This window comes from Anguilla rostrata, chromosome 8 (genome assembly GCF_018555375.3).
Source record: "Anguilla rostrata isolate EN2019 chromosome 8, ASM1855537v3, whole genome shotgun sequence".
Taxonomy (NCBI): domain Eukaryota; kingdom Metazoa; phylum Chordata; class Actinopteri; order Anguilliformes; family Anguillidae; genus Anguilla; species Anguilla rostrata.
This window is the reverse complement of record NC_057940.1, coordinates 30028923-30055753: the sequence shown is the minus strand read 5'-3', so window position 1 is coordinate 30055753 and position 26831 is coordinate 30028923. Positions and strand designations below refer to the sequence as shown.

Sequence of the window (26831 nt, the reverse complement as noted above, 5' to 3'; positions counted from 1 at the left end):
CAAGCGACTGAGTCAGAAATGCACTTTCTGTTTTATGGCTCAAAAAAAACTTTTCCCAGAATTAAAAAAAAGAATTATCCCAAAATCCACACTCCTGTCAAATATACAAAACTTCCCATTCTATTAGGAGAGGACAAACACACCATGACACAGCAAATATGTGTCATCCTGCCATACACTGAGAGACAGTGGGTAAACTCAACTAATTTATTAAGTATGTGGTATATGTATGAGTATGTGTATTTATGTGTATGCACAATGTATTTGAGCATTCATATGTATGCATGTATATGTATAAGAATATGTGTATATGCATGTATATATGCATGTCTATGTATATTACACTGTGTATTGTGTGCATGCTGTAGTATGTATGTACATGGGTGTATATACGGTATATATATGCATGCGTGCTGCATTATATATGTATGTATGTTGTATTGTGTGTGCATGTGTATGTATACTCCTGGGCAAAAAAAAATTTGGTTGCATATCATTTGCATGCCATGATCTATTAAATACAACACAACCTAGTTTACTATGAATTTCAATGCACTGAAATGCATTATTTCATTTCAATGTTTTGCATTATTTCCTATTTATTAATTTGTTTACTGATATATTTACAAGCTTTGTACTTTTGGACTGTGTCTTAAATAATTAGCATGTAAATGAGTATGCCTATTTCAAGGCAAACTATATAAAATGTGATTGTAAGCATGTGCATGAATACAGTTAAATGTAAATGTATTGGGACAGTGACACCATTTTTTTTGTTTTGGCTCTGAATGTCTAAAAATGGCTTTAAACAACAGTTAATTCATACTGCGCATTGCGATTGGCCGGGATGCATTCCGTGAGTGCTGATATAATGTATAACCCAGACCTCAATTCGCACTGTTTATATTACAGTAGATCGTTTACATCCCTCGAATCAGCAAAATGTTCCTTCATTAGCTAGCAGAATTTCAAGTTCAACAAAGTAGATACATTTGATAACATCATGCTTCATCTCTTCTATACAATGACAATAGAATATTTGGACAGCGATTATGTTACTGAGCCCGCTGTTCCTATACCAGTTGTTTCTCAAGTCATCGCTGGAGTCCAGAAAGAGACACAGCAAAATCATAACAAGATGCAGCGAGTCTAGAACACCGCCAGTCAAATGCCAGTCAAACCCAACAAGCTTCTCTGAACTTTCAGTCACCCCAGCCCTGGACTCATATACTTTAACAACTATAGTCAATGGAAATGTACAGTTCAGTGTATACTACAATCAACATTGATACTATCTCACTGTCACATTAACACGGTGGCAACATAAAGCCAGCTAGCTATTCTTTGAGTCTGTTTATTGTGTTGCCTAGCAACAGTGACTGTTTTAACAGTGCCTAAATGAATTCTGAAGGAACTGTTTTTGGGTGTGTTCATAAATTAACTCTGAAAATCTGCTCGGATTTCAGAGCTCTGTGGTTCGAGCGTCACAAAGCGTACAGAAACCCATTAATTTACAAACGACAATAACCTCTTCAGTCATTTTCTACATCAGAATAAGCAGATGCTCGGATAAACCCTCTCTCCAGCCAGTGCTCGCTCTGAGTGCTCCTAGGGCATAGTACTCTGAATTTCCAAATTGCAATACTCAGAATGTTCTGAATTTCTGAGTGCGCTCTGGTGCTCAGAGAGATAATAAACAAACGCACCCTTTGTTGGCAGAGCTGTATAAACAATAAAATCATAATCTATTGTCTCAAATTATCATTACTTGATGAATAGCCTTGTTTATAGAACTGTTGTATAAAAGCAATATCACACTGGCGGGTGTGATTGTTTACTCTTATACGGCATGGCTGTGATTAGTAGGCACAAGTCCACAGAGAGCCAAAGATAATCACAGCTGTGCTGATATACAGTACAACAGCACTCCCTCTCATATGATATTCCTTAAGAAATTCCTACATGGATCACTGGATGGATGGAAATACCCTCAAATTAAAGTTGACAATCTGCACTTTAACCTATTATTCATTGTTTCATCTCAAATCCAATGCGTTGGACTACAGAGCCGAAAAAAAAAAAAACTAAAATTGTGTCACTGTCCTAATACTTTGTATTTATGTAATACTTTGTACGGTATATATGAGCGTGCATAGAGTACATCTCCAGCCCTGTCACAGTGCCATACAATGAACACAGTTCACAATTTTAAAAGTAATTGAAAATAGCATATTATTTATATTACCACATCATCTGTGCTCAATCATCTCTGACTAATGAGGCAAGGTAGTGTTTATGCTACAGTCAGTCACTTGAGGACATCTAAGTCAGTCATGGGTGACAAATTCATATTGATTACAAACAGGCATTAAATCGATATCTGGAATGAAAAATAAAATAAGAATAATAATAATTACATTTTTTAAAAATTAAATAAAGACAACATTTAAAAAAAGAGTGATGAAGTAGAATAGAATTTTAATGTTGAGAACCTGGATTCCAGGTACTTCCTGCTTCCAGCTAAAAAGAATAGCCAACCCTGACCCTCCCCCCTGCCATTTTGTGGGTCAGGTGAAATTGTGTTCCAGAAACAGTACTTAGGCGCAACAATAATGGACAAGCAGGGTCTTACCTATACAGGTAGGTGGGTCGGGCTGCCAGAAGAAGCGGCTGTTGATTTCTGTGCAGGTGATTTTGGTCGCCCCCTGTAGGACGTACCCAGGATCACACTGGAACACCACACGGTCGCCCGGCTCCCTGCTGTCTCCACTGCGTGTTCCGTTGGTGGGCGTGCCCGGGTCATTACAGGAAGTAGCAGTGGAAACTAAGATGGCCAAAAAATCCACATAAATAAACATGCAAAACAAAAGCAGACACAACACATAGGCACAAAACAGCGGCGTAGCAACCCTCCAAAAAAGCACACACAAACTTTGTTGGCCAAAGATTGTGTTTTATTTTTTTAAACTCCAAAAATGTAACATATTCGTGTAATTTAAAAAAAGAGGAAGTCGTCATGAAGTAGGAATATGTCACAATTCACCTCTCGGGAGCCATACCCTGCTAAATACCTTGTTTTCAATATAATGACAAAGTCCATGGTCTGGAACTAAATCCTGGCCATGCCATTTCTCACTGTGGTTTGCAGACCCCCATAGTGACAGATGATTGGGCACAAGAAGGGTGTGTTTCAGACGCCTGGATCCCCCCTGATTCACTGCGCAACAGTAAACCTGCGGCCCACCAGGTACTGCAGTCTACCAGCTCCAATTGTGTATGAATTCTCGTTCTCTCATGCAAAAACCTGATTCTCATTATAAGAAGCAATCAGACATTGTTTCTCATCTCCAAGCTACTTTCCCGATATAAAATATATACTGTAATTGCCGACTGGCAAGTTTGTTATAAGAATACCCCGCTTGATTAATTCCAGATGGCATTTACTCCAAAGTGCTCGGGTCTATGATTTGCTACTTCTGTTTGGTTTTGCGCTTTGTTAAAGCAATTTAAAACTGTTCATTTTAACGAGTGATGCATCTGGGACGATACAAAAACAACCAAAGGGTTGCCCGCGAGCCTCAATTTGAAACACAAATCTCAACTCAAAAAATAATTCCCCATGTTGCTCCTGGAGTGACTGAAAAAAAGCAAAGAACTGCATCCCAAATTGCACTACCCTGCTTTGGATCCGGGATGGGAAAAATCAATTGTGAGGGAAGCACAAAGATGCCAAACCCAAAATGAGAAAAAGAGCAAAAATCAAAGCAAGTATGCCTGAGAGAGGGGGAGAGGAAGAGAATACACAAACTCCCCACCACCCTCCAAAGACACACACTCATTCATGCAGTGGTTTCAGAGGATCACAACCAACGCCGAGAATAGATCGGGCTTTCAGGGGTCCCTGATTTGAGAGCTTGGGATTCCAGCTGCACAATTATTCAGGTCTGAGGTTTCACCGTCTGTTGAGATACTGAGCTGACAGCTTCTGTCAAGCAACATGGTCCGGGGATTTGGGGTGGGGTGGGATGGGTGGGTGAGGAGGAAAGGGGGGGCTGTGATGGGGGAAGTTGGCGGGTGGAGGGATGGGGAGGTTTGTCTGGGGCTGCCGTGCAAAAATACCTTTGCACCTCTGCGGAGCTCCATTCATCGGCGTTGCTCTCTCTAAACAAAGCAGGGCTTTCGAAATGCGGCACTTGAATTTAGAACAGACTGTATGAATAGATCACTGATCAGGAAAGGAGAAGGTTGATGCTGTTGCCGTGGTTACACGCAGACAGGGGAGACCGCTCCTGGCACCTCCGCCCAACAGGTTTCTGTTAATGACATATTGAGTCCTTGCCGGAGCGAGAGTCAGAGCACCGCTCTCCTCCCACTTCAGCCCATGAGGGGGAGTCCATTGTTACTATCAGCACAAGCTGAGAGAGCTGATGAGCTCTGGAGCTAATGTAGGAGCACCTACATTTCCCAATCAACCGCTCAGCTGTGAGTGTGTGCTCTCATACTCACACCCAAACGCACACACCCAAGTACACACACCGTCATGCACACACATGCACACACACATGAATTCAAGCAAATACACAAACACACACCCAAGCACATACACACACAAACGCACACACCCAAGTACACACACTGTCACGCACACACACATGCACACACACATGAATGCAAGCAAATACACAATCACACACCTAAGCGCACACACACACACAAACACACACACCCAAGTACACACTCTGTCATGCAAACACACATGCACACACATGAATACAATCAAAAACACAAGCACATATTCATGTGAACTCACACACGTGTACGCGCAGACACACACTTACCGGAGAACTGTATGGCAAAGCCTTGCTTGCTGGTGAAGAAGTCAGTGGTGAACTGCATGCTAATGGAGTTGAAGGTGCTGTGGGTGTCCGGAGGCAGGACAGAACCGCTCAGCTCCCGAAGCAGGACCCCGCCCTCCTGGGGACCGTCCCAAATGCGCAACACGTCGTGCACCTCCTCCGTGTGAAAGACCAGGAAGTGCAGCCTGTGGGGGAAAACACAGGCCGGAGCGTGTGACACGATGCACAGCAGAAATGATGCTGCGCGAGGAGAGATAAACGAGATGAAGGCGATTAAGTTAAAAGAGGGGAGTAGACAGGAAAATTCTGGACTTTTCACAAGCATTAAATTATCATTAAAGAAAGCTTAGTTCCATTTAATCATCCATCTCTCAGAACCACTAATTCATTTTTTTCCCCCTCAACCGCTTTAAAAAAGGTCTGCCTAACTGTGTTTAAACATTAGGAGTTAATAACATCTGCAGCAGACAGGGAAATAAACATTTTGTTCACATTTCAGCAGAAAAAGAAAAAAAAAAACTAAATAAAAAGAGAAAAGTATTCCAAAGTGTACTTGTGTATCTGACCTCACCGAGTACAGAACAACAAGATGAACACAATTTGCGAGAGCAAAATCGAAATCCTGAGCACTGACACGCGGTGAAAAGCGCACTTTGTTTTAAGGCCGTGGCCTGCGCTCGGCGAGCCCGGAGCGCGGTCGACGGTGACGCGTTTGGCACCGAGGCCGTCGAGAGCCCCCGCGACGGAGTGCCTCTTCACGCCCGCGTGGCGGTGAAGAGCCCCGGACCCAGCCGGAGGGGAGGTGTGGAGCTAAAGCAGCACGCCGGGCCCGGGAGGGTTGGGGCTGGCGCGTGCGCGTTCTGGGCTGGAGCTGGATCCGATGACCGGATTACCAGCCCGCGCTCTCCCCAGCACGGAGTCAATTAACCCTGCACGTTAATTACCGCGAGCGCTCTTAACTGTGCCCGGTAAACACATCGCTTCTTTAATTGCAGTGCGGCGGAAGAGCTCCTGGGCGCAGGTAAATGAGACGGGGGCATGCTTGTCTGAACTCTGCTGGAATCCCGTAGCTCTCCTGCTAATTCCGGCGTCCTCGTCTCATGTGGACAGAATGGGAGAGGGCACTCTATTCACTTTCTAGGGCACTGGCTATCTCACAGCCACGGCTGGTTTTGTCTGCTACTACCTCAGAAAGAATATTTTCAATGTTAAAAAATGCCAAGTTTTACCCACTCATACAGTGCACTGTCGATTAAGTCTTTAATTAAAACTTACAAAATGTGAACATGTAGAACGTACATTCTAGCACACAGAAACACGCATGGTGTGGATTTAGTCATCTTTCCTTTTGCAAGTCTTTCAGTTTGCATGTCGCTATTTGATCTGTAGGCCTAGCTAACATTAGTTTAAAACAGAATTCAATTTGTGTGGCATTTGCAAGGTAGCTACAGTAGGCTAGTTAAGAAGTAGTTAACACTAAACACCACAGTGGGCAATTTGAGCATTTACTCAAATTGAGCGTCACTTGAAAATTGATAATTGATAAACCTGGCATCATGAAAATCCACATGGCTCCTTCTTCGTGACTTAACATACGTATTGAACATTCTGATATAATCTGAATATCAATGTTGCATAAGGAAATAAAGTTGTAAATACACTATAATGAAATGAGTCCAGCAGTACCCAGCTGCAGCCGTGCAGAACAAGCCCCTGGCTGGGTGAAGACTGCAATAGTAGTCGGAGGTTTTAAGGTCGACCTAGTTGCTCTGTCAACTCAGTCAGTTACAGCAGGTACCGTTAGCAAAATAGCTACCTTTAAACACTGGCTGAATTTTGCCAAAAAGGATTCAAACAATGGGATGTGTCTTTGCAATAAAAAATATATTCTTAAATGTTGTCGTTTGCTTATTTAAAAAAAAAAAACAGGCACCATTTTAGGAAGCATACTGCTATGTTTTTTTTTCTGATGGAATCCCTGAAAAATGCCAAACTCTCGGTGCTGTATACAGCAGGTATGGGGTATGCCCTACCAAGTGCGCTAGCTTCTGTTCACTCTCATTGTCACTCCGTTGCCAGGGCCACCGTGCCTGAGCAAGCTCCCTCGAAATAAAAGCCCTCTGAGGACTCGACACTCCACAATGAGAACCCTGTGCAGACGCAATGCGGCCACAGGCACTTCACTGAATCCTAATCTACGCACTCGCAGCATTAGCTTATCTCAGAGCCCCCTTTGGGGTTTGGGTTGATGGGGATAAAGGTATACAACAAAGGTGACCATGAGGACTATTTTGTCCACAAGAGTAAAACTAAACTTAAAGTAGTCCAATGACAATTTAGATATTTTCTGATGCCCCTTTGACAAATGGTAGTGAAACAGTGTCCATGATTGTTTATGATTCCACTGCTAGATCATAGTCAGGCATGTGCAGCATTCATCAATCATACTCTCCTCCATTCATACAAATAGATTTTGGGCTGAAAGGTGGCCCACAGGGAACTCTGACACTTTGCTGGGTGGATGGTGGAGGCATTGCCTTTCCTCTACTGCCTTTTCCCCTGCTCTCTCCATGGCATAAAGTTTAAGCCCCAAGCCTCCATGTCCCATGAGATGGCCAGAGGTACAGAGGGACCTGTGTGGAGGTGGTGGAGGTAATGCAGTGCATTGCCGTCTGCAAATAAACCAGCTTACACATTAAAGAGCAGTCCTGCCTCTCCCCCTCCTCGATACCGCAGCTCGAACTCCCTTAATCCTGTGGCTGTAAATGAGATTAATCATTCCTGGGCTGAAGCCTTATTGCAAATCCAATAAACGCAGCAATTATTTGACCGCCCTGCCTTTGTTGTTTACCAGTCCTACATTAGCAGGATACATTCTGAGAGAGGGGAGCAGCACTAGCTGAAGACAGAAAGAGCCATTTAGACGCACTGGGCACCGTGGGCCTGGCGCTAAGCACGGCTACCGAAACATACGACGCTAATCTGGGGACGCTCCACCGACACACCCAAAGGGACGTCTAGCAGACTGGAATCTACATTTTCAGCACGCTTCCGCAGATTTATGCGTAAACATTGGCACGATCGTCTGCACAGGGGCTCGCTGAGCGGGGAGCTAACTGAATGAATGATCGCACAGACGGACGCGCGCTCGCCGCGGTGCGAGAGCTCAATAGATGCATATGTCACTCTTATTTATCGAAGATGTCGGACGCCGCAGAATGAAACCCGCGATTACGGCGAAGCGACGGGTCGCCCTTGCTTGGGGCGTCGGAGTACGCCCTGCACTGCGACTGAATTGTCAAACCCCCGGGGAACCATCACTGATGTCCCGCCAGCCGGCTGACTCGGCTGCTGGCAGACGGGGGACCGAGCTGCGCTTGGGGCCGAAAAGTCGGGCATCCGGCCGGCCCGGGGGCAGTTGGTTTCTTTCGTTCCCCAGTTTCCGGGGACACACACGCAAGCTTGCTTCCGCTGAGTCCATGGGCCTTCCTCAATGGAACGAGTCAGTCCGCCGGCATTTAGCTCGTCTCCACAGCCGGATTTGAGCCTACTGCCGCTTGCTAATCCCCATGTTTTGTCCTTTCATTTGACAGGTTTCCTTTCTTCTTCCCTCGTCTTTTCCTCCGCAGTTCTTCCCTCTCTGCGGCTGGCAGAGGGATGTGAGGGATGAATTGTGGGCGTGGAGGCTGTCAGATTTGCATTTTAAATGAAACTAGGCGAGCGAACGGGGGAATCAGCTTTGCGGCGCTTGATTGGCTCTCCGCTCGTTTGCCGGGCCCCGGCCCGCCAGAAAGGAAAGAAACAGATCAGTCGTCAAACTCCTTTTCTCACATTCAGCTCAACACAGGCCCGAAGCACACTTATAGTATGAACACACATGAAACAAAGAAAGAGAGAGAGAGAAAGAGAGAGAGACAGGGAAATGATATCATCCAGAATACAATAGGCTCCCAGTGTCATTATTAATGCCACTGTTTTTAAGAACAAAGACTCAAAACAATTTTTCAAATGAAGTGAAATAAGGGAGATGAGAGGTAGAAATTGGAACGGGGAATGGAGGTTAATTAATCTCCCCAATAGCTGTGGAGCTACCCTGTAAACTGAATCTCTCAGACTGTAGCCCAGTGCTGGCGGGAGAGTGAGCAGCTTGTGAGCCGTCACTGCAGCGGTAGCAGGCTGTGAAGTGATGAGCACATTCAGTGCTGCCACGGTGACCGAGCACTGCCACGGTGACCAAGCACTGACCAATCAGGTCCCAGACGAACCCCTCCCTGGTGCCAAATAATGCAAAACTGGACCTTCGCACTTCTTCAACGCAACCAAAAATATGCAACCAAACAAGGGCTGACTTGCGCAGGCACGGAATTACACAGATGACGCAGGTACATAATTACACAGAGGCTGAATTTAACAGGCAGTGAAACGGGGATATGAATACGGAGATACAGAAGGATGCACATGAAGGTACAATGAGAAAGGATGAAAAGGGAAACTGCACCAGGATGGAATCCTAATCTAGGATTCAATTAAACAGAAAGGGATTTGCTGTCGGCTGAAATTGCATGTACACGGAATTACAGCAGATCTGAATTACACAGGGGCAGAGCTGCACAGAGCTGGAATAATACCATGTCAAAATGAAACATGTGTGTGCGCACGTGGCCAACCTGTTCTAGCAAAGTCCCCCAGGAGTCTCTCTGGCATGAGATGAATCAGACACCGAGCAGAACGTAGAGAATAAAAGAAGGAAAGCTGGGGGAACACACACACACAGGTACACACACATGCACGCACATACATTGTGGCTAGTCTAGTACTCTCTATCCATCTTCTGTTACATTGTGCCAAGTTGGTCTCATTCATTCAGAGTACATCATTAATGGATGCAAGACTGCCAAAATGAAACTCTTCGAATCTATCTTTTTGAGAATCTTCAGATCTATTTGTAAATCTTCAGATGGGTAAAATAAATGCAAATGCATTCACAAAATAAATAAATAAATAAAAATGTACTATTATATTGTCAATAAGCCATCCTACCATAACCTGCATAACGAGTGACATCAAATTTGAACTCAGTGACGCATTAAAGCACTCCCTGGATGTTTTCATGATTGTTCAATTATGATCAATTTTGGAAACCCAATACCTTTGAGTGGTCTGACATTTGGCAACAGTACAGGAAGTGAAAAGGGACTAAAAGCATGTGTCTGTGTTGGAGGCCTGTGAGTCGTCTGCCCATGGCGCACCCTCCATTATTGATAGTCATCTTAATACACTTTGTTTTAAGATTGCTTTTTATAAAGAGCTTCTTGTGGCCTTATTCAGCAGATCTGGCCTCTATCCACAGTAAATCCATGCAGTGCAATCTGCGGGACTCATCAATTCCTGCTGCTGGCTTTCAGTGCAAAGTGTTCCCCAGGGGGGAAGAGAGAAGGACGTACACAACGTACACGTGTGTTTGTGTGTGTGTGTGCGTGCGAGCGTGCGCATGTGTGTAACAGACAGAGAGAGAGAGAGAGACAGCATATTGTTGTGTGTGTGTACGCATGCACATTTTTGTTTGCATGAGTGACTGCATCTGCATGTGATGAAACATCTCGCTGCCATCCTCCCAGCTCCTTCTTTTCAGTTTGCCAATAGCTTGACTAAAGCTCCCAGCATCAAAGCTGTTTATTCTGATGTATTTTTATACAGATCAATCAGCACCGAGTGTACTTTGCCGCTGTTGCCCTGCTGTTATCTCTCATCCAAAAAGCAACACTTTCAGAAGAACATGCCTTTGTGCCGTACAGGAGGACTGCTGTGGAGAAAGTCAGCACCTAGAGGCAAGCAAACAAACGGATAGGCGAGGCTCGGGGCCTGTTTACTCCCCCCTCCCACCCCCCGATTCCCCAGCACCGGCAGTAGACGAGCTTCTCGTTACGCAGAACAATCCGCCGAGCCTTCGTTCGGCTGCTCAAAGCCGGCTCGGGCAAGGGCTTATGGGATACCTAATCCAGAGTGCTTGAAAAGACTGGAGGGTGTGAGATGTGAAGTGGCTGTTGAAGGTAATTATCACCTCCACCGAGCAAGAGCAGATCGGAGGTGCAGATGTCGGAGATCAAAGCAGGATGAGTCGAAAACCCTCCCGAATCCTGCTGTGTGCTACAAACCCCCACCCCCAACCCCCCAACCCCTGTCCCAAATCCATCTCAGGCTGAGCTCTTCCCTCATCCTGTGCCTGTCGCACCGACCGGAACCTGTCCTCAACCACCCCGTACCACCCCCTTCCCCCCATATTCTATTCAAAATGCCACACCCCTCCTGTATCCTGCACCAGTGTGGTGGTGCATCCTTCCAGAATCTGTCCCAGGAATATTGGTGTTGCTTCTGAATTTTATGTCAAAGAGTGCCAGGGCTTTCCTAGGGGACCAAAGACAGCCCCCCCCCCCCCCTTCTTATGTGTCCTCCCCTGGGCCCAGTGCTGTCCCTCAGCCCAGTCCTGCTGCAGCCATGGGACGGCCCGCATCTATGCCGGCTCACTCCAGCCTCGCTCGGCCTCATTAGCTTCAGTGCATCAGTGAGGGAAACCCAGTCTTCCCAGGCTCAATTCCCATGGATTGCAAATGATACTTAATAATTGATCATGAAAAGATGGAAGCAAAGAAATATGTATATATACCTTACATTGCAGAGAGAATGAGTGAGAGAATGAGATAAACTTGAGATGGAAAGAAAGAGAGAGAGGGTGACCAAGAGAGGAAGAAAGAGAGAGAGAGATTTGGCAAATTTTAATTAACTTCCATCCGTGATGCAGGAACTTCTCTTAACCTCCCTACTCATTATCAACACACCCCCACCCCAAACACCTGCTCCAAATTGATGATCCCCTCAAGATAATTACTCACATTCACCAAAGAGGAGAGGTGGCAACACAGATGGTCCAAAACTCTGGCTCTTCTCTCTCATCTAACCTTCCCTCTATGCTCCAAGTCATATCTTCTCTCTGATCTACACCCCCCGGCTTGGCATTTCATTCCTTCTTGTTTGTTTCCTGTTGTTGTCTTCTATTATTTTTGGCACCTGTTTCCTCTCTTCGCCCATCCACTCTCCCTGAAGGAAAGCCTGCATAGCAGAGTTTCATTGCATAGCAGGCTGCAAATGAACAGGTTTAAGCATTTCCGAGAGACGTGGAGCCGATACTGAAAATCATGCTTATTGTCGTCAGTCGACGTGATCTCACATAAAAATCAGGATGGGTGTGGTTTCAGGCTCGAACTCTGAATCTTCTCAATTATTTGTATGACTAACCAATTTCATTTCTAATTCATAGACTTGTTTTTTTTGGGGCATACTGACCTACCCTCAGTGACAGAAACAGGAATATGCATATTTCAACAAAGTTAAGTACACATTTCCCAGCATGCATTCTCTTCAGTGGACATTCGTTTTCTGTTACTGCTCTGTGCTGATTCATGTTAAGCCCCTGCTATTTACAGTAACTATAGCCTCCAGAGCAGGCTATAGGGCAGTAAAATGTTGGAATCATCCAGTATATCCTTTCTTTGTTTATCTTGTAAATTTGGTTTATCTTGGTTCTATCTTGTAAATTAGGCTTTGGTGTACGCAGGGTTCTATGTTCAGTGTATAGCCTAAACAGCTACCCCCACCCTCAGTCATGTACTCCATAGGATAATAGCAAGGCAAATTATGTGCTGCACCTTCCATTTCTAACACGATAGAGCAGTTAACAATCATTCCACTCTCTCCCTCCCAGCTGCTGATCTGCAGTGAAATGGAGGCAGCCACATCAACATCTGACAGATAGATAGATAGACAGATAGACAGATAGACCACTAAACACAAACATCATTTTCCTTGTCCTTTTTTTACTTCCAAAGCCTTTAGTACCATTAAAAATACCATTAAAAATATGGAATCTTGCCAGACAATAATAAAACAGTAATGCTCAACAATAATTCCCTTCTCTTGATTTTATTTCTTCACTTTCACTCCTTGTATCTCTCTCTCCTTCTCTCACTCGTCCCTCCTGCATTTCCTTCTCCCTCTCTTTGCAAAGAAGATAAAATCCGTCATCACCATAGCGACACACTCATTTTCATAAACCGCCAGGCTAACTCTTGACTTTCTGGCACCAATTACACAGACTTCTGCACAAATCTTCCAACATAAAAAAATGAAGAAAGTTCAGTGTATCCTCTACTCATTCCAGCATAGCTGTTTGCTTCGATTTTTTTCCAGTAGGCTAACAAGAGCCTGGAGGAAAGTGTGTTGGTGATAATGTCCTATTATCGATACCTCTGGGTTTTTTGACATCCTAAATAACTCTGGCATTCATTGCTGAATGGTTTCTCCAGCTGAGCTTCAAGGGATGTGTGAAAGATAGCACTTCAATGGGCACATACTATACGCTATCTGAAGCCACGCTGAAAAACACTAATAAAACTACTAGAGTTAGTTATTTACAGCCTAAGGAAAAAAGAAGCAGAAGAAAAGTGCACAATACCACAAACACTTTCTGTTTTTGATATGGTTTCATATTGTTTTTCACTAGCAGTGAAAAACTCTTTTTTCCCCTACCATGTATTTTTTACAGCGGATAAAAGTAGGACCTTAATCACTCCATAAAATAGAAATAGAAATAATGAATGTAATAAATATGTAAGTAAATTTAGAAACGGAAACGGATGAACGACAATAAAATCACAGATGAGCAACAATATTAAAGCCATACTCCACCTCATTGTTGCAAGACTTAATGCGAAATAAGCTAGAGATGAAGCAGCATGAATTAATGATGGCGGGTGTCCTTCCGTTATGTGTATATCTATGGCAGGAAAGGTCTGGTGCTTAGAAATACTGCTAAGGTGATATGGTAGAGATACAGCGCCATACTGAAGACATTAGCATTTCAGCGATGCTGATTTGGTTCCTGGTACTGGCAAACAAGGAGACATCTCTTTTAGTATGAAGGTACAAGACACATCCTGTCATACTAAATCTCCCATCAACATTTATAGGTAAAGCAAGCACAAAAATGCATGTCATGAGACCATGGTAGGGGGAGTTAAAATTAATGAAATGCAGACTTTTCCTCAAATCTATAACATGAAAATAGTATAAATTATATAACTAACTGCAAACATATTTTAGCATGGGTTCTTAGGGTCTACTCAATGAAATTTGCATAGGAGAAAAACAATTCTTGTTTTTCCATTCAAGCATCCTATTATCTTGTGATCTAATAACTGAATCACTCTTGGTAGAATGAACATAAACCATCACATGATTTTAATGCATTCATCTTGACAAAACATTGTTTTCAAGTTAAATCACAAATCAAGTGAAAACACATGGCAGAATTTTTAGTGTTTAAAATCGCCATTGTTTTATTTTACCAACAAAAAAAAAAACATTTTTTGAATGAGAATGAAAAATACAAACAGCCATTACATTTCAGAGAAAATACATAGCAGTTAGATTGAAGAGATGTCTAAAGTTCTCCTTTATCGCAGTGAGGGAGGTCAGAAAGTGAAAAGGGTAGGGAAGTGCAGACTGTCTGGATGGAAGCTGTCAGGGCTTCCTATAATGGTGTGAACACTAATGAAGTCTTCTTAAAGCAAAGGTGTAGTAAGGGTGGCTTGGGGTGAGGGAACAGGAGAAGATGTGTAGAAGTAATAATCTGAAATGTCCTTGTTTAAATGCTAACAGCATAAAAAAATAAATTTTAGGAACTTGAGGCTGCTATGAATAGTGGGGCCTAGGACATAGTTTGGATTACAGAGACATGGCTTGGGGAGGTATATAATATAGATGGGTACAAACCCATTAGGAAGGATACATCCAGTAAAAGAGGTGGGGGTGTAGGTCTCTATGTAAAAGAAAATTTTGATGTGCAGAAAATTCCAGAAATTGACTAGCTCATCTTTAGTGAGGATATCTGGATAAAGCTCATTGGGAAGATGAAAAGGGCCTTACAGTAGGCGTATGTTACCGTTTGCTGGCTTCAGACAGTGTGAACTCAATGCTCGTTGGAAAAATAAAACAAGCTTGTCAGGAAAGTGAGACTATTATTATGGGTGACTTCAATTTTTCTGCTATTAATGGCAAACTGATGATAGAACAAGGAACAACTGAGGAAGCATTTTTAGATATTATAAATGGCACAGTATGTCAATCAGCCTACAAGAGGGAAATCAATTCTGGATCTGGTGCTATGTAATGATCCGAACAGAATTTGTAGCATAGAGGTAATTGAACCACTTGGGACTAGCGATCATTCTGCAGTTAGATTTGATGTATTATGGAAAATTAACAAGGCCTCCTCTATGGCCAGAATTTTTAATTTTAGACTAGCCAATTCAACATGATGCAAGAAAATGTAAGTAATATTGACTGGGTGAAACTTCTTAACTGTAAGACTTTGAATGAAAATTGTGAAAAAAGCTTCGAAAGGGTTATTCTTGAGGCACAATGTACATTTATTCCAAAGGTTAAGGAAGGTTAAGTTCAAGAAGCAGTCTCCCCAGTGGATGAACAAAGCCATACGGGAGAGTTTGAGGGGGAAAAAAACAAAACTGTAAGATATATAAAAATGACAGTAGTGAGAGTAATAAGGCTAAATATTGTAATATGTGTGCTAAGGTGAAAAAAAAAGAAAACTATGGGAAACCAAGAGGCTATTTGAAAGGCAAATTGCCCAAGATGCAACAAGTAATCCTAAATGTTTTTTTCACTACGATAATAGGAAAATGAAAGCCAAAGAGGATATCAGTTGCACAGAGGAATGAAGAAGGAGCATTGCTTTCTAAGAATAAAGATATTGCTGATGCCTTAAATAGTTTTACTTGGGTTTTACTAGAGAAGAGGTTAGAGAAGAGAAGAGAATAGACTGGATGGCATATTCAGTATCAGCATGTCTTATAAGATATTGAAACAGAGAATAAAGAAGTACTGGATGAATTTCTTAAACTAAAGACAAATAAGGCAGTAGGCCCTGATGGCATATACCCAAGAGTACTCAAAGATTTAGGTGTGATCATCTTTAAACCATTAGCAGGTATTTTTAGACAGTCCTTAGAAACTAGAGAAATACCTGAGGACTGGAAGCAAGTAATATAATATCAATATATAAGAAAGGGGGCCATACTGATCCAGGAACCTACAGGCCTGTCAGTTTAACTTGCATCACATGTAAAATACTGGAATTTATCATTAGAGACACAAAGCATTTCTTGAAAATAGCAACATCCTAAGGGATAGCCAGCATGGTTTTCAAAAGGGAAGGTCATGCCTGACAAACCTGGTATTCTTTGAAAAAACTACCAAGTGTTTTGATTATAACAAGTCTTATGGTATTATATACTTATATTTCCAAAAGGCATTTGATAAAATACCACATGAGAGACTTGTTAGTACAAAGAAGACAGGAATTCAAGGACATATTTCAGAGTGGATTCGGAACTGGTTACAAGGCAGAACACAAAGAGTAGTAGGAGGGATATTATCTGAGCAGGGGACTGTTGGAAGTGGAATCCCACAAGGATCGGTACAGGGACCACTGTTCTTCCTCATATAAATCAATGACCTTCACAGGGACATAGAAAGTACATTAGTCAAATTTGCAGATGATACAAATTGGAAAGATATAGAGGCTCTGGAGAAGGTTCAAAGAAGAGCAACCAAACTGATTCCTGGTATGAAAGATAAAAGCTATGAGGAAAGATATAAGATGCTTAATCTCTTCAAGCTTAGTAAAAGGAAATTCAGGAGTGATTTGATTGAGGCTGTTAGATTCATATAGGGGATTCTGTTCGTAGAAAGTGGGGACATAAATTAAATGAGCAGAAAGTAAATTCCGTACAGACATTAGGAATAATTTTTTCATGCAGAGAGTAGTCAATGTGTGGAATAGCCTGCCAGGTCACGTAGTAGATGCAGAAACTCTGGGGATTTTCAAGACAAGGCTTCCTACGGTGTTAGATACTATCTAGTTTGTAGGTAATCAGAGCACCGATTTAGTCAGGAAAATGGCGAGCATTGTTGGGCTGAATGGCCTGTTCTCATCATTATGTTATGGTAACTCACCCGATGGTGCTTCCGGAGGCTGCCTCAATAGTCCAAATGCAGTGCAGGTTGTGATCGTAAGGGGCCGGGTAGCCAGGGGACAGTATACGCCCGCTGAGCTCATCTTTCATCACACCTCCGCACTCAGCTTGGAAAAGACAGACACAGATGTGTAGATTTTAGAATTCACTTCCATCACACATATATACTGCATATATATATATTGTTCATGGATACAGTGGGATAATACTAAACTGGACATTCAGGATAAGGACGTTATTAAGGGTACAATGCCAGAGCTTCGCCCATGGATCACGCTCACCACCACATTATGTCATACAGTGGGCTGCTTCAGCATTTTTGTAATAGTAATGTTACTGCCTGCAATATTACCATACATAACGCTAGCCCACTGTGCCGCTCCTCTTTAAATAATACCCCGTAAATTGTGAATAATGGTGACATGCATCTCACCATGGAAAGAGATATCCAGTGACACAATATTTTCAGCCCTATATATTGAGGGTACAGTAAATTTGATATTTCAATGTACAGGGATCCATCCTTCTGCTGGTACAGTATCACACTCTTGTACGGCTATGTGCTACAAATCACTTGCTTTGTCACCATGTTGGGGCCTGTGAATCTGACAGTTCTAGTTTCACGGCTCAGTAAGCAGTGAGTTCCTTTGAGCGTCCCAGAGGTCACAGACCAAATCTGAGTCATTTTATACACCCGCACGTGCACACATTTGCACACATACCTGAACGGACAAACACACAGACACGCATGACATGAATACACCTTAACAGGCCATTAATAGACTCAAGGTCAACAGTTCTGGCAGTCAACTGGAAAACTTACAGCCTCAAAAAATGCACTTTATGCTCAGCTCAGCAGTGTATATTATATTCATATGTCACTAGTACCTCATCATGAATAAAGAAAGAAAAAAATAAGTAATGGTACATTATACAGTATTACATTAAAATCACGTAGCAGATGCTCTTATATAGAGAGATAAACGAAAGGATACAGTGTCAGGGTTCTACCAAAGAATTGCACTTTCAGCTTTGGTTGGAAACCCAGTTACTTTATCACCATAATAAAACAGCACAAAACAAAAGCTGATTTAACAAAAAGCAGGTGCAGTCACTATAACTGCCATCTGACAGTGACCACTAATTATTCAAAGACCGATAAGGTATTCAGAGACAGCACTTCACTTGTATTCAGTGAACAATGACTAATACGGAGGGGGGGTGAGGGGGGAGTAAATGCGCGACTGCTGAGGAACACGGGGGAGCTCAGAGTGACGTGGGCCAGGTTTCATCATAGCTATTACCCAACATGCACCATGTCATATTATGACACAGGTATCTACAACATGTAAGCACCGTGAGTCACGTGACCCTCTTTGAGTGAAATTCTATGTAAACAGGAAGGGGGGAGGGCAGCTATTACTGTGTTAAGTCGGGATATGGGGTCCTGCTGTGCCAGCATTAAAGTCCTGCTTTGTAGCAGTGGATTATAATTGTAAACTGAGGCAAATAATTTTGCTGTTCCCTATTTGATGATTAACGGTGGCATGCAGTAGAGACCAAATATCAAACGTACCTGAAAGGAGCTGTCACCACACGTCTAATGACAAACAACATTTTTAATGTGTTTACAAATTTCTCTCGGTGCCATACCCTCTCTCATATATTATGCATCATATATGTGGATGGCAGTAATGGTTGGATGTTTGGCTCTGATCATTATTCCTTTCAACGGGAAAACAGTGTAGGGAACAGACATAGGGGGGAAAAAAACTAAATGCAATGCACTCAAGGAAAATAAAATGCAAGGGCTCTTTCCAACATTGAGAATCTTCAAAAGAAATGTGAGCGAAAAAAGAAAAATGAAAGCATATATCATGTGTCCAGTTTATTTGTGATCAAATTAATCTTTTTTTCCAGTTTTTATTTTTTATTTGTTATTTTCTCTTTTTTTCCCCTCGCTCAACCTGTATCAGATGAAGGGCCCAGCACGGCAGACACCAGAGTGATAAATCACTGTGAAACAAACCCATCTTCCTGGACTGCAGTGATGACCTGCTCCAAAAGTCATGAAACTACATTAAGGATTTCAGTCTCTCTCCCAGCTACAGCCGGGGGGGGGGGGGGGGGGGGGGAGTCTGCACAGGACGGCTGCGCTGCCATTGTGAAAGAGACGCGGGAGGGAAAGACATTACACTCAACCTTTCAAAGCTCGCCCTTCACTCCGTAGAGATACGAAAACGAGTTACAAGTTGCACAAGGTCTAAAACCAGCTAGAACTTGCCGGAATATGTGAAATGCAAGAAAATAGAATGGACTGACAAATGCAATTGGAGGGACATACCGGCACGGTGTAACACCAGCTACAAAACGGCTTTTATCGGTCTCTGTGGTGAGAACACAAGCCTTGAAATTCCTCGCTTCGAAGGGGGCTGTTTTATGAGAGGTGTCTTGTCAGGTGCCGTGGCTGAGATGCGTTTGCTGGGTGGTGCGGGTGAATCAGTACAAGGTTTCACTGGAGTGGGTGCAACTTTGAGGATAATCCTTGAATGCAGTGTTGACTTTGAGCCACTTTTCTCAGGGCAAGCACCATAACGAACCACCAGGTTTTTGTTTTCTCTCAGGGGGTGGGTGGGGAATCCTGCTGAGGTGGCTGTAGGAAGTCCAACTCGAGTCTTACCTACGCAGAGGGGGAGGGGGCTGTCCCAGGCCCGCCTCTCTCCCCTGAGGCACGTCAGCACCTCGCTTCCCTTCAGACTGTATCCCGGGTTGCAGCTGTAGGACACCGCGCTGCCCGCAAAGTGGCCCTTGTCCTCCTTCTTGTAGCCAAACTGGGGCACTCCGGGGTCCTCGCACTTCACCAGCTCAAAGCCTGGAGAGAGCGGTTAGCCAATGAACACAAAGGGCACCAGGCAACAGGATTCATTGGTTGCGGCAGCCATAGCCGTACAGTACCTACTGGACCTAAATGCGATGTTATGGTGTCTATAACAGTTCTATATTTATATAATGCAGCAATGAGGTCCGTAACAATACAGTTGTCATTATTGAGGGGAGACAGTCACGCCCTGGGAAGGGTCCTAGACTCACTTGTAAAGTGCAGCTCGAACCCTTTGCTGGTGTTCTCTGCATTGCTGATGAACTCCAGCCACAGTGAGCTGGACGTGCTGTTGAGTGTTGTGTCCAGCAGCTCCGTGCTCGTGAAGGAGCCCAGCAGACGAGCGCGGTTACTGTTGCCGTCGAACACCTGCGACGCACACACAAGGCACAACACACACAGAACTTCACTCAATTAAAAGTTAAATTATTCATTCACAGGTGCATGTTCAAATCCCTGGTCAAAACAGGAGTGTACATAATAAATGGAGTGTACATAATAAATGAAACGTTCAGATGACTATGATTAGGCTACTTTTTCAGCAGGACACATTTGGTCTATTCACGGTTTCCCGCAGGAAAATTATTAGTCCCAGGGGCACATGTTGAATTCTGCCAAGCAGGTTCCAAACAATTTTTGGTTGATACCGGTACCACCTTATTATTATCGAGCATCTCTAGCAACTCTTCGACTCTTTGTAGTCAAAATGCTCAAGATAGCAGTGGAGGTCTGCCCTTGCACATTTTTGCAGTACAATACACATGCTATGGTACAAGTGACACCCTCCACTCACCTTGAGCGTGTCGTCCTCCTCCAGGTGGAAGTCTCGAGCCCGCAGCTGGATGCCCTTGCCCGGCTGGGTCTGGATGGAGTAGATGCACTCATGGTTGTTCCCGTAGTAGGCCGGGTAGTTCGGTGAGAGAAGGACCCCTTGGGTGCCAGTCACTGAGGAGCCACACTCAGCTGTGGGGGGGTGGAGGGATGGGGGGGGGCAGAGGGCGTGTTACAAAAAGCCTGAGACATATATGCTCAGTGCATACATGCACATGCTCACGTGCACGGACATGCAGTGTGCAGGGATGCGTGGGGCTGGTGCCTGCTTATAGCCCTCAAGACAGGCTAGCGTTCGTTTAGAGACATCATTTATTTTATCGATTTTTGTTCACTTATTTATTTCACATCTGGTTTACTTGGCACATTATTTGTGCTGTGGAAACCGCCGATTTAGAGCTAAGCACTGCATAAATAAATAAGCAATCTTGATAATAATAAACATTATTTGTCATCTGTCCATGGTTTGCCTATTCCTATATATAATTTGTCTCTGTGATGTCATTACCAATTCACATTCTCTTGATTAACATATAAAAAAACAGGCCAAGAAAATTACAGAAAAAGAACACATAAATATTTCCTGACTCTAAACTGTACAGCAGCTCAAAGCAATCTGATTGAATGCATTGAAATTCCTGTTACTTCATAAATTGCCTGACCCATTTCAGAAAACAAAAAAAAAACAAATATGCAGAAAAAAACTTAATTACTTGCATCTGTTAGAGTGCCAGAATCCTACACATAACAAATGACTTTCTAAGTCTGCAGCCACAAGCAATTCCCCTGCTTAATATTTTGAAGAAATCTGGCAGCCGAGTTATTGTTATTGAGGATAGGCTACGTGGGCTATGTCTCTAGCTCTTGTACTGTCATATTTGAACATCATTCTGTGTATGCCTAAGAGAGGGAGAAACTGCTCATAGAACAGCACATGCACTAGAGCTCATTCCTTTTCACTGAATTAAAAAATTACAGCTAGGCATTACTTTGAGGGCACAGCAGAAGGGGGAGGGGATTGAAAGTAAAATATTGACCAAGCAAAATGAAAGCACGTGACCACCTACCCACACACCTTGGCAGAGGGGAGCTCCACACCCGCCGCCGCCCCCCCAGACACGTGACCCTGGGCGGCCCCTCCAGCCGATACCCCGGGAAGCAGGAGAAGATGAGAGTGTCCCCCACTCCGTACTGCAGGCCCTTGCGTGTGCTGAACGGGGGCACGCCAGGGTCCTCACAAGGCTCTAAATCATATTCTGCAGAGAGGAGGAGAGAGAGGAGAGAGGGGGAAGGAAGAGAGAGAGAGAGACATCAGACAGAAAAAGTGCCAGCAGAGAAAGAGATGGGCAGAGAGAGTGAGATCAGAGGGAGAGATCAGAGAGAGAAACTTATATGAAATTTTAAATTTCGTATAATGTTTTGAAAGTTATGGGCCATTTTTCATTTTACACACGCACACACAGAGATATATAACTTATATATACAGGATATGGCTGTGTATGCACAGTGGGTATAGGTGCAGGACTTCATTATTCATAAATATCGGACATTTTGACAGCATGTTAGGCCTATAATGTAAAGTACTTGTAAGGAATGACACATTTTGAGCCAACAGTCCTCTGGAGGAGGGTCACAGCGCCTCACCAGAGAAGGTGATGTTGAAGCCCTCGTAGGACACGGAGAAGTCGGAGAGGAAGCGGATCTGGGCGGTGAAGTTGCCGAACAGGCCGGCGCTGAGCGGAGGGGGCAGCGTGGAGCCCGTGAGCCTCCACAGCGGCTCGGAGAAGCTGCCGTTCTCCGTCACCAGCAAGTGGTCGTGCGGGCTCTCCAGATGGAAGGTGTGAAAGGTGAACTGCACACCTGAGGGAGCCAAAGAAAGGGAGTGTATGTGAGAGAGAGAGAGGGAGAGAGAGAGAGAGAGAGAGAGACTTTTGATGTTCCTTTACTAAAACATCATAGTCTTCACACCAGAACAAAAAAAAAAAAAAAAGAAGCTGTCAAAACACAAATCAAACCAAAAAAACAACATCAGAGAGAGACAGAGACAGAAGGGAAGTACACCAAAAAACAAGTTAAAGTCAAGTGTGCAGGTCAATCCAATCCAGTCCTCGTGGTTTGATGTGGAGTCCTGGTAACTCCCCCTAGAGCTCGCTCCGTGCTCACCTTTACCATGTGAAGTCTCAATGATCCAGGTACAGTTGAGATTGTGGGGGTAGAAGTCAGGGAAGCCGGGGGAAAGGATGGTTCCTGCGTTTCCTTGGATGTATCCTCCACAGAGAGCTGTGGATAGGGGCAGGCATGTCCATAAGTGGCCATAAACCCCCACCCATAAACACTCTGCTTAGACCCACACAGGCTCCAGCTTTGACGATGTACTAAAACTGACTTTACAAGATGAACCCAGGCTGAAGGACATAAACATATTGACAAAAATGACTTGTATGACGAAAAAAGGAGAGGAAATCGATAGGACCTTTCAATAAAGTACAAATTTACAACGGTAAATGATTGACAGCTCTGATTGTAAAGCCCTGTTCAGTTATGAGAGGAGGGCAAAGCGACTGTACCGTCACAGCTGGGGAGGGGGCGGCTCCACTGGAAGTTGGGCTCACACTCAAGGGGCTCGCTGTCACTCAAGCTGTACCCCGAGTCACAGCTGAACGTCACCAGGGCGCCCACATAGAAGTCGTTGCCATGCCGCTGGCCATTCACAGGGATGCCTGGGTCCACGCAGTGATCGGACTGCAGCTGCACCGCTGTTGAAAAGGACCCAGGGAAATTAGCAGACTTTACATTTTGCAAGTACAAAAACTATTATCACTGTAAAATTCCCTTCCAATGTGTTAATGCTTTAATTGCAATCACATTCTATTTTTTTAACACCCTGTACATAGTACTTAGCCACAAGACATACGCATGATTTTTCAGTATTCTGGGCAGGGAAGAAAGAAGGAAAATTATTCTTGCACACTAAAAAAAAAAAACTGAAATCAATTTTAGCTTAACACACACTGGCGAACATCCACAAGTTGTGGTACTACTGCATAATTGAGTAAAAGCAGGGATGTGGATTTTCATTTCGAAAAAGGTTTATTCATGTTACAAGACACGACTGGCATAGGTATAAAAAGACATGAGCTCATAGTAGCATGCAGATTCAGTAAGGAGGGAAGGAGAATGGCCATTTCCTTTTGCCTCCTTTTCTATTGCAGCAGAATGAAGAGAAGGATGAGTGGGCCTGGGATTATACAATAAAATCAATCTTCTATTGTTTTATAATTGCGGATCTGCCCATTTAAATCATGGCATAGACTGATGGACTGATGATGATCGCTTTGAATACAGATTCATTAATATACTCTTCTTTGGTGCTTGATATTGCCTTGGTTCTGTCACAGTAGGAGTTGTAATAGCCGAAGCAGAATATGCAGCTCTAAAAATAATAGGGCTGATAATTGCAGGGCTTTAATAATGATAGATGTTGCACTTGGCTGAACAAAGAGCTCTCATGTCAACAAACGTATGTTTGAACAGTGATTGAAATGTGAGCTTCATGGACATCGAACACAGGGACAGGCAGATGTGGAGTTCTATGGGAAACCATCCTTCTATCTGTCCCTCCTGCAAGCCTGAGTGGCGGAAAGCACGGATGCTGAAACTCCGCTACTACCTGACATCATCATTAATGGCCAGAGACTCACCTCTGAGAACACCCTGGCAAGGAGTCAACCACTTAGAAGAATCAACCATCAAGAAATGTGATTCTTACAGACAACATAATGCTGTTAAAATGACATATCTGTTCTATAATCACCACAATGGTGCACATTTCCTTACTGAGTGAAGTGGCAAAGGTACTGCTACTGAATTATAAAATAGATATAACATTTTAACAAATGATTACATGTATAAATATGATACAGGGGATGAAAAAGCATCAACAGTTATACCAGAAAATATCTGTCATTTCCTGAATCTTAGAGAGACTGCTAATGAAATGTTTATCATAGCGGATGGTGAATATTTGGCAGTGGAACCAGTTGAATAATGCATTTTTTTCACAGTCATAAATAGCTATTTCAGAGTTTTTGAATTCATTAGTAATATGCTGATGATGGAAAGGGATGCATACTCTCATAACGGATGCGAAACCCAATGTCGGACTGGCTCTTGTCGGTCGAGAAAAGCAGGTACAGGAAGTTGGAGGTGCTGATGAGGAACTGCGGCACCTGGGTGCCCTGGTAGCTGCCAATCAAGGGGGACGAGGGGAATCGCCCGTCGCGCACCTCCAAAATATCGTAGTTCACCTCTGTCCGGAACCTGAAGAACAAACACGGCTGGGGGTTAACAGGATTATACTGCAAAGTGCCCTTCACTCAGCCTGATTTGTTAAGCTTCAATTCTGTAGGCAACAGTCAATATGATTAGCATTATATAACGAGACTATAAGCTCTGTTTCATTAATTGTTCAGTGTTTACATTGTAGGTTAACCCTTTAAGGTTAAATCACATCTGATAAGAGTATGTTTTACTCTCACGGACCACATGGGATCCCTATTGGACTCATTTAAACAAAATGCTCATGTGCATGTTTGGAAAACATTTGCAATGCTCCGTTAAGACATACACTGTAAAGGAGGTATGCATATGCACATTGCTTGTCGTCCACACAGCACATTCTGTATTATTACCAAGGCATCGAATAAACTGTTGCCAGTTCAGAATAAAGCAAATTAAATGGAGCAGAAGGCAATGTTTTATTGATGTTCCATAAAATCGAAGAGCAACAAGCACTTCTGCTGTATCTATTTTTTTTATGCTGAGAGATGAAAGGGAGTGGAGAGAGAAGTGTTACAGAGAGAGCACACCACGTCACATGTAGAAAGAGGGTCTGTCTGTGGGTTCCCCTAATTTTCGTCAGTCGTGCAAATGCACAAAAACAGGCAAGCACAGTCATCAAAGCAGGCTATGGTACATTACTTTTACTGCAGCTGCTGAGTTTCCAATTAAAGTGTATGGTTATGTTGTTGGATGGTTAAGTCATGTTGACCCAATTACATTTCAGTGTTTCAGAGATAAGCTACCATGTGTCACAACAAATAAAACTTTATTGAAATTATGCACCTAATTTTATAATAAAATCACATGCGCAGACAAATTGAATGACAGATGGGGATGGCACGGGGTTACAGTCTTAGACTGACCAGAGGAGAGCTTGTGCTTTCCTGTTAAAACATCATAAATACTAAATCATTCCTGCTTAAGTGCAGAGGCGTAGAGCAAGAGGGAGATGAGAGACTAGACGAGATGAAATATATATATATATATATATATATATATATTTTTTTTTTTTTTTCCAAATTACGCATTTGTGATGGCTAAGTTATATAGCTGGTAACTCACTTGTCGAAGATGATCTTGATAGGGTACCCAGGTGGTGCCTCGATGACCCACTCACAGTTCAAAGCCTCCTTATAGAGCTCTGGCCACCCTGGGGACAGGATGATCCCACTGGGGGCCTTGAGGTCCCCTCCACAGGGTGCTGAATGAGAAGAGAAGGGAAGAGACGTCTATTCCCTGCACACACAGTACTCAATTCACAGTGCATGCTTGTCAAGCGACATTAAGGCTCAACCCCAAATATACAAGGACACAACCATATTTGGATAATCTTGTTGTCAAAGTAAAGCAATCAAATGTTTTGACTAAATATCACAGGAGAGAAGCAAGGGAAGGTCAGGCATCCATCTCTCAAAACTGGGATCTGAGTCTGTCCTTAAAAATGAATTGATACCACCTCTGCCAACATTCGCATTACCCAAATATGTCTTCAGCTGCCAAACCCTAGAGTGATGTGACCAGAAGAGCGGGCATTGATTTCATCCTTTAAGTAAAGCATATAAAGCAAATACAAACCCTGTTTTATGACCAGAATAGCATGAAATGTGTGCATTCATTTCACAAGACAGGAGGCTATCACTACAGTTTAGAATCCCGAGTATCAGACAGCGGGGAAGTTCCCCTGGGCATGGAGTCTCCTGGCAGCTCCACACACTCACTTTTGGAACTCACTAAAGTTACGCCGCCCATCAGAAGACTAGAGCATCTGTCCTTCTTGCCATTTTACTGATCCGCAAACAAAATGCGCCACTTTTG

The 26831-nt window shown here is 43.4% G+C and overlaps 1 protein-coding gene across 1 annotated transcript in view; it reads right to left on the bottom strand.

Annotated features, from left to right (window-relative positions):
• csmd2 (CUB and Sushi multiple domains 2) overlaps positions 1-26831 on the bottom strand; it is a 259924-nt gene that overhangs the window by 75978 nt on the left and 157115 nt on the right. Inside the window, exons 16-27 of the mRNA XM_064347643.1 lie at positions 26079-26217; positions 24808-24995; positions 23243-23431; positions 22839-22955; positions 22320-22535; positions 21743-21931; positions 20638-20807; positions 20057-20213; positions 19647-19838; positions 16947-17073; positions 4839-5041; positions 2633-2824 (exon numbers count right to left, since the gene is read on the bottom strand). Coding sequence (XP_064203713.1) covers positions 2633-2824; positions 4839-5041; positions 16947-17073; positions 19647-19838; positions 20057-20213; positions 20638-20807; positions 21743-21931; positions 22320-22535; positions 22839-22955; positions 23243-23431; positions 24808-24995; positions 26079-26217 — 2079 coding nt within the window. The remainder of the gene's footprint in view (positions 1-2632; positions 2825-4838; positions 5042-16946; positions 17074-19646; positions 19839-20056; positions 20214-20637; positions 20808-21742; positions 21932-22319; positions 22536-22838; positions 22956-23242; positions 23432-24807; positions 24996-26078; positions 26218-26831) is intronic.